The sequence below is a fragment of the Theileria orientalis genome, chromosome 1 (assembly GCF_000740895.1).
Source record: "Theileria orientalis strain Shintoku DNA, chromosome 1, complete genome".
Taxonomy (NCBI): Eukaryota; Apicomplexa; class Aconoidasida; order Piroplasmida; family Theileriidae; genus Theileria; species Theileria orientalis.
The window spans coordinates 1,202,306-1,217,685 of record NC_025260.1 but is presented as its reverse complement, the minus strand read 5'-3'; the positions used below and the strand labels follow the sequence as shown (position 1 = coordinate 1,217,685).

Here is a 15,380-nt window from a genome sequence, read left to right as displayed (position 1 = left end):
AACACTCCGTTATTAAATACCAAATACACTCAGTTATAACATATTGTCTATATGTACAGACACACTCCGTTATTAAATACCAAATACACTCAGTTATAACATATTGTCTATATGTACAGACACACTCCGTTATTAAATACCAAATACACTCAGTTATAACATATTGTCTATATGTACAGACACACTCCGTTATTAAATACCAAACACTTATTAAATACCGAACACTCACTTATCAAATACCAAATACACCTATACAAACACACATTGTTCTTGCCATTTTTGTTTCCTCAGCCTCCGTTCCTTACTTCATACTGAGTTTAATAGCCTCTTATAATTCGGCTCGTTTGCTATCTCACTCAGGTCGTCCAAGAGTCCGAAGTGGTGACGCCTTACCACTCCGTCGACGTCGAAGTAGCTTATTTCCTCCACCATTTTCCGATAGAACTCATCTTGCGTATACTTTTTCCACACGTGCTCTCCTCTTTCCTTATCCAGGTAGTGCGCGTGGTAGTTGTTTCTGTCTCCGTACCTTACCGTCGTCTCCGTTATGTGGAATGTGTTTTTCCACTTTATGAAGTCGATTTTAAAGTCCGCCGAGTTGATGTTTCTGTAGTCGTAGTCGTTGAAGTACAGCCTTCCCACCTTAACTTTCCCCTTTGGTACTATCGTCACTATTCTCAGCAGGGACATTTTCCTTCTTATGAAGTAGAAATTCTCCTCGTCTATGTCCCATATGTTCAAAATTGGCATTGTAACTTCCTCTTCTTCTTCTTCTTCTCCTTCTTTATCATCTCTTTTCTTCTTATTTACCTGCTGTTCGTACGATTTGCTATACACACTTGTTTGTGCTTTCCACTTTCTACCTGACTCACCTCCTGGTTCTTCCGATTTTTTTGCCTTAACCCCTGTCCTTTCTTTACATCTTTCTGCCACCTCGCCCATTTGTTCTTCCCATTTACCAGATGCGCCCATTTGTTCTTCCCATTTACCAGATGCGCCTGCTTGTTCTTCCCATTTACTACTTCCGACATTTACTCCTTCGTAAGATTCATACACTCCCTCGTCGTCACCTTGTTCCTCAGTCACCCTTTCTCCAACTGCTGCTCTCTGTGCGTATCCTTTTCTCTCTCCACTTGCCAAGCCAATACCAATACCAACATTGGCATACATTCTTCTTGTCATTTCAGCTTCTATTTTGTCATGATCTCCTCTTTTATACTCCTCTCTCTCGCCCTCACTGCCCTTTGGCAACTCACTTTCCCTTCTCTCCTTCCCCCTGATAAGCACCTCGTTGAATCCCAGGTACTCCATTGCCTCTTCAAACTGTTTTTCGTCACTCTTGGTCCACCTGCTCGTTATGAAACTGTACTTGAAATACTCTCTTGTCCCTTCTACCATTGTCAGTCTCATCAGCTTATGCCTGCTCTCCTTCAGGTACACTTCCACCCTTCTGCAGAAGTTGCGTCTGTTTTCCATGCTCGGGTTAACTAGCCATATTGCTCTTTGGTCGTTTGTTATTTTAACGAAGAGCTCCTTTTCGTTCGGCTCGTACTTCTGATAGTTGAGCACTGGCATGTTCTTCCTTCTCACTGCTATATAACTGTTCATTTCGTACTTGTAGTACCACTTGTCGAACTTATCCTTTATGTTCAACTCCATTCCTATCGTTTCACTTTTGTACATTTTCATTGCTCCTACCTCCTCGTTCATCTTTATTATTAGTGGCAATAGTCCAACATATGTTACTCTCTTTCCTCTATTTTCCGCGCTTATTCCTTCTTCTTCCTCTTCTTCCCTTGCTCTTGGGTTGTACACTATGTTTACGTACTGCTTCTGTCCGTCTGACCTTGTGTTCAGTATCACTATCATCTCATCTTTTGACGTTAGGAACAGCAGCATGTTAACGCATCTTGAATTTCCGCTTCTTTTCCAGATGATATCCTCGTCCACTTTCACTACGCTGATTACTTTTTTGTTTCTTGGACTTATTTTCCTCACATCGCTTCTGTAATTATCCACTGATACTTCCAGGTCTCCTTTGTATATGTTTTTCAGGTCCACTTCCACCAGTCTTGATCTTCCGATTTCCTTTTGTTCTTCCGTCGGGGCGCAGTGTCCATTCAGTTTAAGCATGCCAATTCCCCAAACTATCAACAATATCCTTACACATTTAACACTTTTCATTTTTTGGCCTTTGTGTTAAAAAATTTCTTTATTATTTATGGCTAGCCATTATGTGTCATCTTTTTCGTTTCTAATTTATCACAGAACGTACACACTTATAAACTCTACGGAACCATGCTATTTTCACGCATCTACCTAGATCATTATCTATTTTAATGAATTCTCTTTATATTAACATTGATGTGATGATAATTAGTATCGACAGCCTCGAGGTGATTGACATGAACCCTGACTTTTCACCATCTTCGTCTTCTTCGTCCTCCTCCATATCCTTACTTCTTTCACCATCGACACTTGTGCTTGATCCACCATCTGTTGACTGTTTTGTCCCTGTTCCCAATTCATTAGTGGTTCCACTGCCTGTTCCTGTTCCAGTGGTTGAAGGTGGGAGATTTGTTCCGACAGGCTTACTAGCAGGCTGTTTAATGCCATTGCCACCAGAGCTACTAACAGGCGGGACTTTAACTCCATCTGGGTTACCGCCACCTGTTTTAATACTGTCTGGTTTAACATCTTCCGGTTTAGTAGGATCACCAGGGTTACTACCAGGTGTATTACCAGGAGGGATTTTACTCCCATTTTGAGGAAGACTCGGATCTGGCGGTCTACTATCAGGGTTACTACCCGGAGTACTACCAGGGTTACTACCCGGAGTACTACCAGGGTTACTACCAGGAGTAGTACGAGGGGGGAGTTTACTCCCATCTTGAGGAAGACTTGCATCCGGCGGTCTACTACCGGGGTTATCACCACCACCAGGAGGTTTACTACCAGCACCACTCGCATCTGGCGGTCTAGTAGCGGGGTCATCACCATCACGAGGAGGTGTACTACCAGCACCACTCGCATCTGGCGGTCTAGTAGCGGGGTCATCACCATCACGAGGAGGTGTACTACCAGCACCACTCGGATCCGGCGGTCTACTACCGGGGCTCCTAACAGGTAAACCAGCCCCAACCAGCGGCTTCTTTTTGCCATAATCTGGGTCAATTTCCAGCTTAATCTCCTTGCTAAGGTCCGTTGTTTCCAGGCCTCCCTCTAGCTCATAGACGTTCTTGTATTTGATTAGACTATGCCTATCTGAGTTCTGTATTTCCCTCATGGCTATGTCAATGAACCTGTTCCTTGAGATGTTTGATGACTTTTCCTCTTTGTAGGACACTTGAAAGTAGGCCGTGTAGACGTCCTTGGTCACCCTCACCAACTCCACGTCTTTGTAGACTTCATTTTTCGTCAAGTCACTGTCCGACCTTATTATCACTTCCACGTAGTGCCACTCGTCCTGGGTTGAAACGAGATTGACCTCAAACTCCGCCGAGTTTATTTGAAGCAGCGTTTTATCGTTGTACACAATTCTGTCAATGCTTACTCGGCTGATAAAGGACACGTTGACCACTCTCAGTGCAACCAGGTTCAAACTTTCGTACCGCATGCTCTTATGTCTTCTAAACACGTTCAGGATTTTAGCCTGGTTTTCCGCAGAGCCTTCTCCCTCTTCAGGCTCCACTACGTCAGTACTGCTTTCTTCTCCCTGGGCGAAGTCGTTCATCTTATTCGTTATGAAGTGCTCTATGCCACTTCCGAAGTCCGAGCTGCTTATGCTCACCCACTTGTCTGTGTCGAAATCGAACCTGAAATGCATTGCTCCGTCGTAGGCCATTATCAGTGACACGTACGTCGTCACCATATCCATGTGGCTTATGCCCGTGACCTTGTCCAATACTGCCATTCTCTGTTTAAAAATTCTCACCTTTCTGCAGGCTGACCTGTAGCCTGCTTTCAGCTTCCATATTGTCTCCACGTCGTCCTTCACTTCCACGAATTCCTCGCCGTGGTTTAAGTCGTACGTCTCATACCTCAGGTCTCCTCTTTGCTTATATCTGTGCACGAAGTACAGCGCGTCGTATTCGTTCGAGATATTCAGGGTCTGGGGGTTTCCCGTGATAAGCTTCAGCGTATCGTAGTTTATCATATACAGCAGGTTCAGTGCTCCTATGAACATCGCTGAGTTGTTTCTCACCATCAGATAAACATAGTTCACCACTCCTCCCTTTGGCGTCTTTATTACGAAGAAAACTCTGCCCTGGCTGTAGATTGTAATGTTCGAGCACTCGGTCGACACTTCCGTGTCCCAAACATCTACATTTCCAAACGTAAGCTTGTTAATCTTTTTCGTCGTTTTGGGCGTCAGCTTGTAACTCTCCAGCTTAATTTCGTAAGCTTCGCCAATTTGGCCTATCAGTTTAACGATATCGAAGTCTTCGCTCTTGATATTCTTCAAATCCACTTCTATCGATGTTTGAGTCTGACCATCGGTCTCAGATCCAACACAGGCTATTGAGTTAATATTAACTAATATTAAAACGGACAACAAAATAAATATATTCATCTTGTTCTGCTACTAAATAGTAAATATATAATGTTTACATTAGCGTAAATGTAAATTCAATGAAATTAGTTGATTTAGCTATTCAGTCGATCCAGCTAGCTCATGAATACTTGACTCAATAGGCCATTCAAGTTAATTGATGAGTATACCTGAAAATTGTCGTTAATTTTATGTAAATATCTATTAATTTATGTACGCATTTAATTCCTTTTCATTATTTTTACTCAAAAGACCCAGTTTACACATTTTTTATCCAATTTTCCATTAAGTTAACCAAGCATCGCATGGAATAGGTTTAAACTTTTGTTTTTACCCATTGTCCTATATGAGAAGACATATAGGTATTAAACACCGTATTTAGACCCTTATTTAGGTATGTAGTAGGAAAAGTATGCATTTAAGGACACAACTCACTAGTAACTAGTTTGCGCTCTACCCGGATACATCTAAAAATATTGAGAGATAAAAAGTACTTAAGTAAATTTTGAAGTTAAAACTACATTTACATGCTTTACATCTATTTTACAGGGGTCGTGAAAGGGATTGAAGCTCCTATGATTCAGACCGGAGTCTGCCTTAAGAAATTAGGCAGACACATTAAAACTCAGGCATGGTCTTAACAAGGGGCACTAGAAGGTGTGGTCCTCGCGCCAGTCTCCTACAGACAAAGGGTTGCTGGTCCTCAGGAATTTCACCTTGGGCCCGTTGACAATGTGAATCACAATCTCGTCGTATCCGTAAATTACCCTAGTAAAGCTAACCTTGTCTGCTACCTCGTCAGACTTGGCCTTCCACAACGTGATCATGTTCTCCCTAACTTCGTTGAACTTGTAATCCTCCTTGGCTGTGTAGTGGTACGTTTTCTTCCAGAAAGTCATTTTATCCTTGACCTCAATGAAATCGAACATGTCCGTTGACCTTCTGTGTTCTACGTTGAGCTCGACATGGGCTTTTAATTTAGGTTTTGGAGGCTTTCCATCAACTGGCGCTGAAATTTTCTCAGGCGCAACAGGGACCATTGGAGGAAATCCGCGCTCCATGGCGTGAGGCGGGAAGAACAGCCTCATTATGTACCCTCGGATGCCGTCGGGAAAAATGAAGACTTTATCTGGGAACTCTGGCGTTTTCGCCTCCCACTCAATGGCAGTACCCTTCGTTATAATGCCAAAGCGGTACGGCGATACTGCTGTGAATGTGTGTGTGTTTTTCGCCTGATCATACTCGTATTCTATTAATTGTGTACAATGTCTGTTTCTTAAATTTAGTACTGTCAAGTACGGGTACAGTTTATCTCTTCGCGTTTGCCCACGTGGTTTGGGAGCCGGTTTCGGCTCTGGGCTCTGATCCTGTCTACTTTCCGGGAAATCGGTTGGATATATCAGTCTTATTACCTCCTCGTCATCTTCATTTCGCGTGAGGACCACCCTCATCGCGTAGTTTCCGTCATTGCATACCCAGAAAACCTCATAATTGTCTCTAACCTTATAGATTAGATACGGCCTTCTGGCAGTGTAAACGTGCTCATCGTTTGCCGTATCGTATCTGTAATGGATTTTATTAGTACTAGTCGTCACATCGAGGTTGACTGAGGTGACTTCAAAGTCTCCTTTGAGGTAGTTAAACCTATCTACCTCATGGGCACCTCTATATCTGCCACCATATCCCCCGGGATGTCGAGATTGTGCAAGATTCCGTGAGTAAAAACACAATATATATACAAGGAAATATTTTAAAGCTATTATCGTGTGCATCCATAGCTATCTCATTGACATATTGCTCGGTTTTTTATTTTTCGGATGCCATGGGGTGTCCATTTCAACTATTTTTTTATTTTCTTTTATTCTTCCCTCTTTTTGCATACACTTATCACTTCCAAATCCGATTTTGATTAATGATATTTGGCATATGTGCTATACACTTCCCTATTATTTTTATTATGCCTATTTCTATTCCAACTCTACCTTCCTCTTACTCTCTTAAAAACGCCCCAACCTACTTCAATTACAGCATTATTACACATATAATTGCCTTTTATATTATCCAACTACTGTAAATGACTCTCTAAACTAAATTTATTCGTTTTAAATCTCATCTACTGATGCCAGTCCCACTTTGTCCAACTTTCTTATTTCCTGCAATAAATTCTCAATATTGTAGTCACGGACATATCTACCAATATACTTATTGATGGCAACTTTATTTATCTATTGTGATATTTCCCCTTCTTCCTTTTCGACTTTTTCTGGCTCTGGGGACGCCTTTTGGAAGGTCACTGTGTGTTGCGTACTGAGTAGTTTTTCAATGAAACTCTGTGACTTTTTAATTCTCTTCGGGAAGCTGTTGTTGAGGCACGATGTGCGCGTCCACACTTCCAGATTTACTGTACGAGTCCTTCCATTTTCCCTAAACAAGCATCAGTCTTAGGTATCATTAATACTCTGTTGGTGTTAATCTATTAATTACATCTGGTACAACAGTGTTACTATCTATCTGTCAACACCTAGTATACACATAAATACCATTACCACTGTTGCTAGAGTACGTTTTGGCAGCCATTACTACTACTAATACCACTGGCAGTAGAAATAACTATGTCAATGGCAATGGAAATAACTATGCCAATGGCAATGGAAATAACTATGCAACCAGCGTTAATAGTGGCAGCTCAACTAGCCTTTGTGACATTTTTACACTCTCACCAAGACTTACTTTTTTGATCCTGATAGTCCGTTTACCTTACTACTGTTTGCTCTATTTACGTTTTTTTCCGACGACCTTGCCTGCTCATCTCCCACCACCTTTTGTGACATTGGCGGCAGCCTTGTTATACATGCGAATGAGGACGGCCTCAGTGTCAGCGACGAGCACCCTTCTGCTTTGTAGAATGACCTTAGTTTTATCCAATCTCCCTTCTTCACTGGGTTATAACTTCTGAAAACGTTTTCTATCAGCATTGGGTCCAACTCCACCACCAGTGCCTTTGCTGTTGCGTCTGACACTATGAAGGTGTAATCCTTCGATACGTTGTGCACCTTTACTATGAAATCCAAATTTTCCGAGTTTGCTTCCGACAATTTTCTCAGCAAATCTGGCCTTCTGAACACCTTCACTGGGTCCAACCTCTTCGCGTACTCCTTCATGTACATAAGTATGTTATAGTCCTTCATTGTGTAGCTCAATTTATCACTTCCAATAACTGTTATTGCGTTTCTTTTCCACAGCTCAAAGTTATCTGAGTCCACATCTTTTGCACCCGCATGAGTTACCTCCGTCGTACTACACGTATTAACAGAGGTGGTACTACCAGTACTACTACCGCCAGTATTAGCAGTATTCGTAGGGGCAGCGGCATTAGCAGTAGTAGCTACAGCGGCGCTAGTCGTGGTAACAGTATTAGTAGTAGTAGCAGCTACATTGGCATTAGTATTAGTGGCAGTATTAGTCGTGGTAACACTATCAGTAGTAGTAGTACTAGTAGTATTAGGAGCTACATTGGCATTAGTAGTAGTAGTATTAGTTGCAGTATTAGTGGCAGTGGTACTAGCACTAGTAGAATTAGTGGTACTAATAGCTGTAGTGGCGCTATCTGTACCATCTACACTAACTTCACTGGTACCTAAATCACCACTGTTAGCTCCAGTGTTATCTGTAATTCCATCACTTGTTCCAGTAATATCTCCACTACCACTGTCTTCACGAATACTACTAGTGGTGTTAGCATCGCTATATTCATTTGTGTTACTACTATTACCAACATAATTGTCTTCAAATTCTCTTCTATCACCACTCCTCCTTCTAACATTTGCCATATTACCATCGATGACCAATCTTTCTTCCACTAACACAACATCATCACTGCAGGACGTATGGCTTTCACCTCCAACGCTAAGGGTTTCATTTCCTTCTGCAACCTCAGCGTTATCTGCCACTTCTCCCATCGGTCTTGCGCCAACCAGTGTTACAGAGCTACCACTCCCAGTACCGTTACTACTACTACTACTACCACTGCGGCTACTACTACTTGTGTTACTGCTACTACTACTACCACTGCGGCTACTACTACTTGTGTTACTGCTACTACTACCACCAATATTACTAGTACCGTCACTCCGAGTAGTGCCGTGGCTTATCACATTGGTAGTACCACTAGTACCTGCATTGGTAGTGCCACTCGCACTAGGACTACCACTAATACTGTTGTTGTTACCTCTACTATTACCTGTACCAGCCGTTACGTTACTATTACCATTACCAGTACTAGTAACAATATTACCACCACCAATACTTCCACTACTATTACTATTACCACTACTACTAATGTTATCAGTAGAGGGTAGGGAACTATTTCCAGAGGTGACTGGCCGCCCATTTGAACTTAAACTGCCATCATCCAAACTGTTAAATCTCCACGCTCTCACTGTCGGATTACACTTATCTGGTATCAGTATGTTTACGTACTTCTTCCCCTTTTCGTGCTTCACGTGCGCGTCTACTCTCTTTAGCCTCAGTATATCGCCGAAATTAATGTGATGGTGCACTCCATCTATTGGCGCCAGTATCTGTATTGAGTAATCGACTTCTGGATTCACGTACGATTGATTAAAATACACGCTCGGGTCCACTGCATTGTAGTTGAACACGTACATTTTCCTTTTAAATATAAACAGCTTCGACTTAATCATTTCTGTTGCCACCAAGTATAAATTTACTTTATTTGTGCTATTGTTTATTTCTTTCAGTGGTGTGTACACGTGCTCTTTACTTTCCCTCATTTTATTAATGAATTCTCTGGGGCATTCCTTGAATTCACGTTGCCTTTTTGCATCGGCAACAGGACCACCACTCGCAGTGCCTGCGGGAGTGGCTTCCACCTTACTATCGTATTTAATTTCCAAGCCAGGCAGGTTAGTGGCTACGGTTTCGGCAATGGCAGTTGTACCAGTGCTCCCCTCATTCAATGCCACTACCCCTCTATCACCAACACCCACAATCAGTCCGTATCTATCTCCGTCGCCATCCTTCTGCGCACCACTCCCACCATCTCCTACACTTGCTCCCTCACCTCCGCTTGTTCCCGCTGCTACTCCATCTCCTACTACTTCTGGCACATGCTTCTTAGCAACATCGGTTGTTGATAACGCTACAGAATCCGGTGCTACTCCAACACCCTCAATAGCACCTACCACTCCCTCTGCACTGACACCTTCGCCGACTTCACGGTTATTTTCATATAATAGCATACTGCCTTCTGTGCCTGCAACATTGTAATCCACCTCAATAGCGTCATCAATACCACTAGTTCCTTCAGTACCAATCTTATTATCATCCTCATCCTCTACCACATTGCTGTGGCCTCTACTGCTAATTGCACTAATAATTTTAGCAATATCAAACTCCTTATCGGCCGCTGTTTCCGTTTTTGCCTTCTTAAACGAGCTTCCCGGCGAATTTACTGATGATTCTGGTGTTGTCACGTGTTCGTGTGGCATAAGCAGTTTAAAATTCAGCGGTGGCACTCTTCCCGATACCTCTTCCATAGCATTTTCATCTCTATACTCCCATGGAACGTCAGCCTCTCCTCTCTTAGGTAAGTTCAAGGATCCAAACGGGTACAATTCTTTCGTATAATTGCTTAATGAGCTCGTTCTCAACCTTTTCATAGCCTTTTTTAGCGGCTTAGTCTTCCGTTCAAGCCCTAAATTAACCAATTAGTTAAAGCAGCTACGTATTATATTCTATTATATGCGTTTTATTCATATATCAGTTACCCATAATTATTTTCCCGGCACCTTCACTGGCGCTTGTGTCTTCGTTAGAGTGGTCGCCATCTCTCGACTCTCCGATTTTCCCTTTGCCGAAAAATGTTTTAAATACCGACGTCAGTGAGTATTTCCTCTTTTGCGTGTTGTGGAGTTCAGATTCTGGTAAATGCTCCCTCTCCTTGCCAGCAGATCCACTCTGTTCTCCTTCCGATTTATGAGTCGTTTTTGTTTTTTTTATGTATTCCTGGCGACTTTGTGATGCTTCTGGCTTATTTTCATCCGTGCTGCTTTCACTACTTCCTGACGATCCTAATAATTTTTATATTATTTGTCAAGTTTCCAACGCCTGTTCTTATAATATCATAAATACTATAATTTACCACTATAACACCAAATTATCCTCATAATTTTGTACACATACTAATTATTTTGTCAATTATCGTATTTTACTGTGTATTTTTGGCTAAACACTTACTGCTCGACTGCAACGCGCTTAGTATTGTGGAGAGTGACTCTGTGAGTGGATCCGTGGCGTTTGTGATCGAGGCTCTGGACTCCTTTAAGTTGTTTTTGAGTTCTGATATTAGGTTTGACCACTGATCTGATGTGTGATTTTTGGATGGTGTTACTTGCTCCAGTAGCGATGTGAGAAGGTCCACAACATTGGACATTTTAGTTACTTTTATTAAATTTACTAAATTTAAATCGCAAACATTATGAATTATTCATAAAACTTATTTCATGATAAATATTGTGATAACTATACACTGATATGAGGGTCTATGTAGTTCTTGAGGACTGCGATACCTCTTTTGCTCCGGTAGTCTCAATTTTTACCAATACCATACTATTTACACACATAAATTATTATTTAGCATTATTATTTTGATACTATGCTTAAAATTATCATTCACTCTTATAGATCATATATTTGTTTTTAGGATTCTAGATTGGATATTTTACACCAATGTTTACTGGTTTTACACGATTCGCCTCTTAATAAGGTATTTATAAACATATACTATCTATTCTACTCCTTATATTTGTTACCTACAGTGTTTAGCTGCCTTATATCTCTGTATTCACTACATACTTCATATCTCATTTTAGGATTCCAATCTCCGTGTATATGTTCGAACTAAGTCCAATGAGTTAATTGAAATCAACCCTTCTCTTTCAGTGCCTCGTACTTTAGATTTGTTCACCAATCTAATGGATACGCTGGTAAAGAATCGTAAAATCAAGTCTGCCAATAGTGGCAATATTTTAATGAAGGTTGGCAGTCACGCTATATTTACGCACTGTTATTATTCCCATTACTGGTGGACTCACCGGTAGTGGCTCATTATCTCCTACTCATACACTTCTGCCCCTACACACTGATAACTATTTCTGCAGATGATTCCCAATAAGCTGGAATCCGTCCTTCCTGCCAATAGCTATTCTGTTGGTTTCTCAACGACTGGCAAGCTGGTCAAATTATCGCGTTTTCTGTCAAGTTATGACTTCAATCGCACTCTGGTCGTCCACGTGGGAACAACGTCGAGTGACCATTCCAAGGGCACTACTGAGAACGTCGACGAGGTGATTTGCATCTCCGAACACCCTCTGTCCGCTGCCCACTGCCTATCTAAGCTGACTACTGAGTTGTTGCAGCTCATTTAGCTGATGCTTGTGCCACCACTTGTGCTGCAAACTCGCCGCAGCCTCATTAACCTAATACCTACTCACACATAAATAGTTAGGTGGATAAACAGATTTATTTACTTGAGTAGCGGAAGCGTTAATGTAACATTATTCGTAACTTAAAGTATAAAAATCAATAACAGCACCGAATGAGGTATCAGTAGTGGGTGATTCATGCAAATATGTTCTTAAATGAGTGGAAGAGTCTGTGGAAAAAACCTTTTCCCTCGGACTTCTTCACCTTCTTAATCGACTTCTTGTCCTTTTCCTCAGTTTTCTTGTTCTCCGTGGGCTTGGCAGCAGAATGTGGTTTTGAGGCCAGGTGTGTCTTTGCTGATAAGTGAGGAGCATGGAGGTCCTTCTTGTGTTCAACTGTGGGTACCTGGAAGTTTGCGATTGGTCTCTGGCGCTCGTTGAGCAATTTATGTAGCTCTTCGGCGCGATTCGACCTTGCTGATTTGGCAGATCTTGCTGAAGAAGCGATGCTTGACCTTCTAGAGGAATTTATTGCGCTTCCAGGACGCTTCTGTACCTAAAAATTGCGTTAGTCGACTGAAGAGGTCGGGCTACTAAACCCATCCTACTATGTGTGTGGCTGATCTCTTCATCACCGAAACCCTGGTATATGCGGGACTTTTAGCTAGAATTAAATTTTTAAATATCTATTTTAGCTGTTTCGTCCGTAACAAGGGGGCAATACTACAGGGTACTACCGTAGCCAATAGCGGCTAATTATGGTGTGTAGGTACTGTTGGTATCTCTATTTACGGTATTGTGCTCAGCATGTTGCGGGTTTTAAATACTGTATTAGACCTATCTTCTCTGTTACCGGTCTAATTTCAGCGATAGAACTTGTAAATATGCTAAAATGTGTTTCCCCGGGTACTGCTCGTTCAACCGCCTTCCAGCTGCGTACAGCCTCGCTGACCCTCAAAGCTATGGTCGATGCTGCCCTTGGTCCCTGCTTGGACCTCCAGTTTCGGCTTTAGTGATCGAGCAACGACACATGTAGATGGGGGTTCTGTAGATCAACTTACCGGCTTATTTCTGTTAACTGAGGCGCACATTAGTGTTTAGAAAATTTATGTTATGCTTTGGTGATGTTGTTTTTATACAAATAATTAACTAATGGTGTAGCACTATTGTGCCTGTGTGGTCACCACCAACTTCACACAAGAATCTCGAGGCCTCCCTGATTTTCCTTCATTTTGCCTCTATTGCGTCAACTTCGTAACATATACACGTACATTTAATACATATTCATCTTATATGCTCCTTATCTCCTCCATTGAGCCCGAATTAAATATCACCAGTGCTGGGTACGTTTGCATTTTCGTTGATGTTATGAATTCTTCTTTGAATAACCACACTGTGACCACTTTATTCTTATTAGTCCTCGGTTCTTCGCCTTCTCCTTCGTTTACTTTTGTTGCCTCCCCTTCCCTACTCGCTGCTGCATTCATTACGTAACTCAACACCTTGCTGGCTGTGCTGCTACTCTCACTTCTTCCTTCTCCTACACTTGCTCCCTCACCTCCGCTCGTTCCAGATGCCACTCCGTTGCTTGTTCCGTTCGATTTCGTCTGGTACTTCAGCCCAAACTGCCTGTTTAGCTCATCTATTGGTCTCTCGCTTGTGCTCACCGTCACCAGCTTGTTGAACGCCCTTTCGTCGATTAGGTCGTCGAAGAGCAGCACTGCCACCAGAGTGTCCTCTTCGCTCGTCTCCAGTATCAGCTCCAGTTCGTGCCTCGACACCTTTTGCACGTCGTTAGAGCTGTACACTTTCTTCACCTTCGCTGTGATTGCCATCTTTGACGCGTTGAAGTTCGGGAAGTAGTAGAAGTGGTTTTCCGCTGTCTTCAGTGCCACCAGTGCGTCCAGGTAGTTGTCGTATCCGTACTTCGCCAGCTCCTTCATTATTATGTTCTGCAGCTCCTTGCTGTTCTTCATTTCTTCTTCCACGTCGATTCCGTTGCCACTTGTGGTTCCGCCAACTCCACTGCTGCCTCCACCCTTCCTGCTCTTTCTCAGCAGGCTTGCTCTGCTGTTACTTCTTTCTCTGCTACTGGTCTCACTCGCATTTCTTCGCATCGCATATGCTGTGTTACTTCCTTCGGTGGTGACGCTGTGCTTACCACTGTTGCTGATTGTGTCTGCCTTTATGTTACTACTTGCGCTCTCCGTCGAGCTTCTATCTGCGACGCTGTTTTCTGTGTTCAACCTTGTGTTCGCATCGCTTGTGAATCTGTTTATTGTTTTGCCTCCTTCCACTTCTTCTTCTGTTCCTACTGGACCCCAATTTCCTACGTTTCCTGGTTGCTTTTGTATCCACTTTTTCGTCTCCGTGATTGTCACCTTTTCCAGTATTTCAAAGTACTTGGCTTGCGTGATCTCTCTGTTAGGCTCAACTCCTGGGCACTGTGGGTATGTACAATTCAAGACTGAATCGTACATTCTCATTACGCCGGACACGTAGAACTCCACTTGATCGTCCTATACATTCATTTATTCTGGGCACACCAACACAATCACATATCCTGTCTCTCATGTAACACACAATTTAAATCACTCATACTATTTTTTAATCAAAATTCTATCTAAATTATCTATTTTAACACACAATATCAGTACATAGAGTTTTTTCTGTCAACAATAGCTACTCATCTATATGTACCAATTTTACCTGTGAAAACCTCTTCGTTGCCTCTTCCACCTCCTTGTAATCAACATTAAATTCCTTAAATACTTCGTTTTGAACTTCTATTATTTTATTTTTATAGTACTCGTGCGATAATATGCCCTCAACCATTTCCTTAGTGATGCCGGCGTCGTTTGCGGACAAAACTGATTTAAGTGACCTAAATAGGTTATATTAGTAAAATAATTAGTTCATTTATCTCCAAATTTTCGCTACTTCGGAAGAAGCGTTGCCTAGGTAAGCATATTACTAGTTTTAACTATGGAATCCTGGACGGGTTTGACTTTGCACTTACGTTGTTAAATCACTGAAGAACAAAAATAGCCTCTTAGAATTCTTCTGTAGTATCGGCAGAAGCTGGTAAATATTGTCGATTTTATTATAGCGCTTAAATATTCGGTCGAATAAGCTTCTCTCATTCGAACTCAAAAGATTTGATACTATCCAGGCCGATCCCAAAACACCAAATATTGACAATATTTCCACTGTAAGGTCCTGTGGTATTATATCCATTTTTCATAATGTAAATAATGACGGTTATCACACAATTTGTATACCTTATCCCCAGATTACCTTAAATTTTACGTTTGCTTCCAGTCTATTATTTTATAAAATTCAGTACTGGTTAACTCTCCATTTGTAAACTAGAATGTTATAAT

The 15,380-nt window shown here is 41.9% G+C and overlaps 8 protein-coding genes across 8 annotated transcripts; 3 read left to right on the top strand and 5 right to left on the bottom strand.

Moving 5' to 3' along the window:
- Positions 1-225: 225 nt before the first annotated feature.
- On the bottom strand, positions 226-4,573 carry TOT_010000516 (uncharacterized protein; the record flags this gene model as incomplete). The annotated part of the gene is made up of 4 exons (XM_009691059.1): positions 226-249; positions 313-722; positions 840-2,161; positions 2,361-4,573. 4 exons carry the CDS (start codon positions 4,571-4,573, stop codon positions 226-228), a joined length of 3,969 nt encoding a protein of 1,322 aa, XP_009689354.1.
- A 506-nt stretch (positions 4,574-5,079) lies between these two features.
- On the top strand, positions 5,080-5,193 carry TOT_010000515 (hypothetical protein; the record flags this gene model as incomplete). Its single annotated transcript, XM_009691058.1, has 1 exon — positions 5,080-5,193. One exon carries the CDS (start codon positions 5,080-5,082, stop codon positions 5,191-5,193), a length of 114 nt encoding a protein of 37 aa, XP_009689353.1.
- Positions 5,194-5,202: 9 nt separating this feature from the next.
- On the bottom strand, positions 5,203-6,324 carry TOT_010000514 (uncharacterized protein; the record flags this gene model as incomplete). The annotated part of the gene is made up of 1 exon (XM_009691057.1): positions 5,203-6,324. One exon carries the CDS (start codon positions 6,322-6,324, stop codon positions 5,203-5,205), a length of 1,122 nt encoding a protein of 373 aa, XP_009689352.1.
- A 185-nt stretch (positions 6,325-6,509) lies between these two features.
- On the top strand, positions 6,510-6,626 carry TOT_010000513 (hypothetical protein; the record flags this gene model as incomplete). The annotated part of the gene is made up of 1 exon (XM_009691056.1): positions 6,510-6,626. The coding sequence occupies one exon, from the start codon at positions 6,510-6,512 to the stop codon at positions 6,624-6,626; it is 117 nt and encodes a 38-aa protein (XP_009689351.1).
- A 151-nt stretch (positions 6,627-6,777) lies between these two features.
- TOT_010000512 (conserved hypothetical protein) lies at positions 6,778-11,006 on the bottom strand (the record flags this gene model as incomplete). Its single annotated transcript, XM_009691055.1, has 6 exons — positions 6,778-6,976; positions 7,283-7,937; positions 8,139-8,539; positions 8,984-10,268; positions 10,342-10,644; positions 10,811-11,006. The coding sequence occupies 6 exons, from the start codon at positions 11,004-11,006 to the stop codon at positions 6,778-6,780; spliced, it is 3,039 nt and encodes a 1,012-aa protein (XP_009689350.1).
- Positions 11,007-11,107: 101 nt separating this feature from the next.
- TOT_010000511 (uncharacterized protein) lies at positions 11,108-12,000 on the top strand (the record flags this gene model as incomplete). Its single annotated transcript, XM_009691054.1, has 4 exons — positions 11,108-11,155; positions 11,277-11,339; positions 11,446-11,610; positions 11,734-12,000. 4 exons carry the CDS (start codon positions 11,108-11,110, stop codon positions 11,998-12,000), a joined length of 543 nt encoding a protein of 180 aa, XP_009689349.1.
- A 193-nt stretch (positions 12,001-12,193) lies between these two features.
- Positions 12,194-13,088, bottom strand: TOT_010000510 (hypothetical protein; the record flags this gene model as incomplete). Its single annotated transcript, XM_009691053.1, has 2 exons — positions 12,194-12,553; positions 13,059-13,088. The coding sequence occupies 2 exons, from the start codon at positions 13,086-13,088 to the stop codon at positions 12,194-12,196; spliced, it is 390 nt and encodes a 129-aa protein (XP_009689348.1).
- A 198-nt stretch (positions 13,089-13,286) lies between these two features.
- TOT_010000509 (conserved hypothetical protein) lies at positions 13,287-15,234 on the bottom strand (the record flags this gene model as incomplete). The annotated part of the gene is made up of 3 exons (XM_009691052.1): positions 13,287-14,516; positions 14,707-14,881; positions 15,017-15,234. 3 exons carry the CDS (start codon positions 15,232-15,234, stop codon positions 13,287-13,289), a joined length of 1,623 nt encoding a protein of 540 aa, XP_009689347.1.
- Positions 15,235-15,380: the final 146 nt, after the last annotated feature.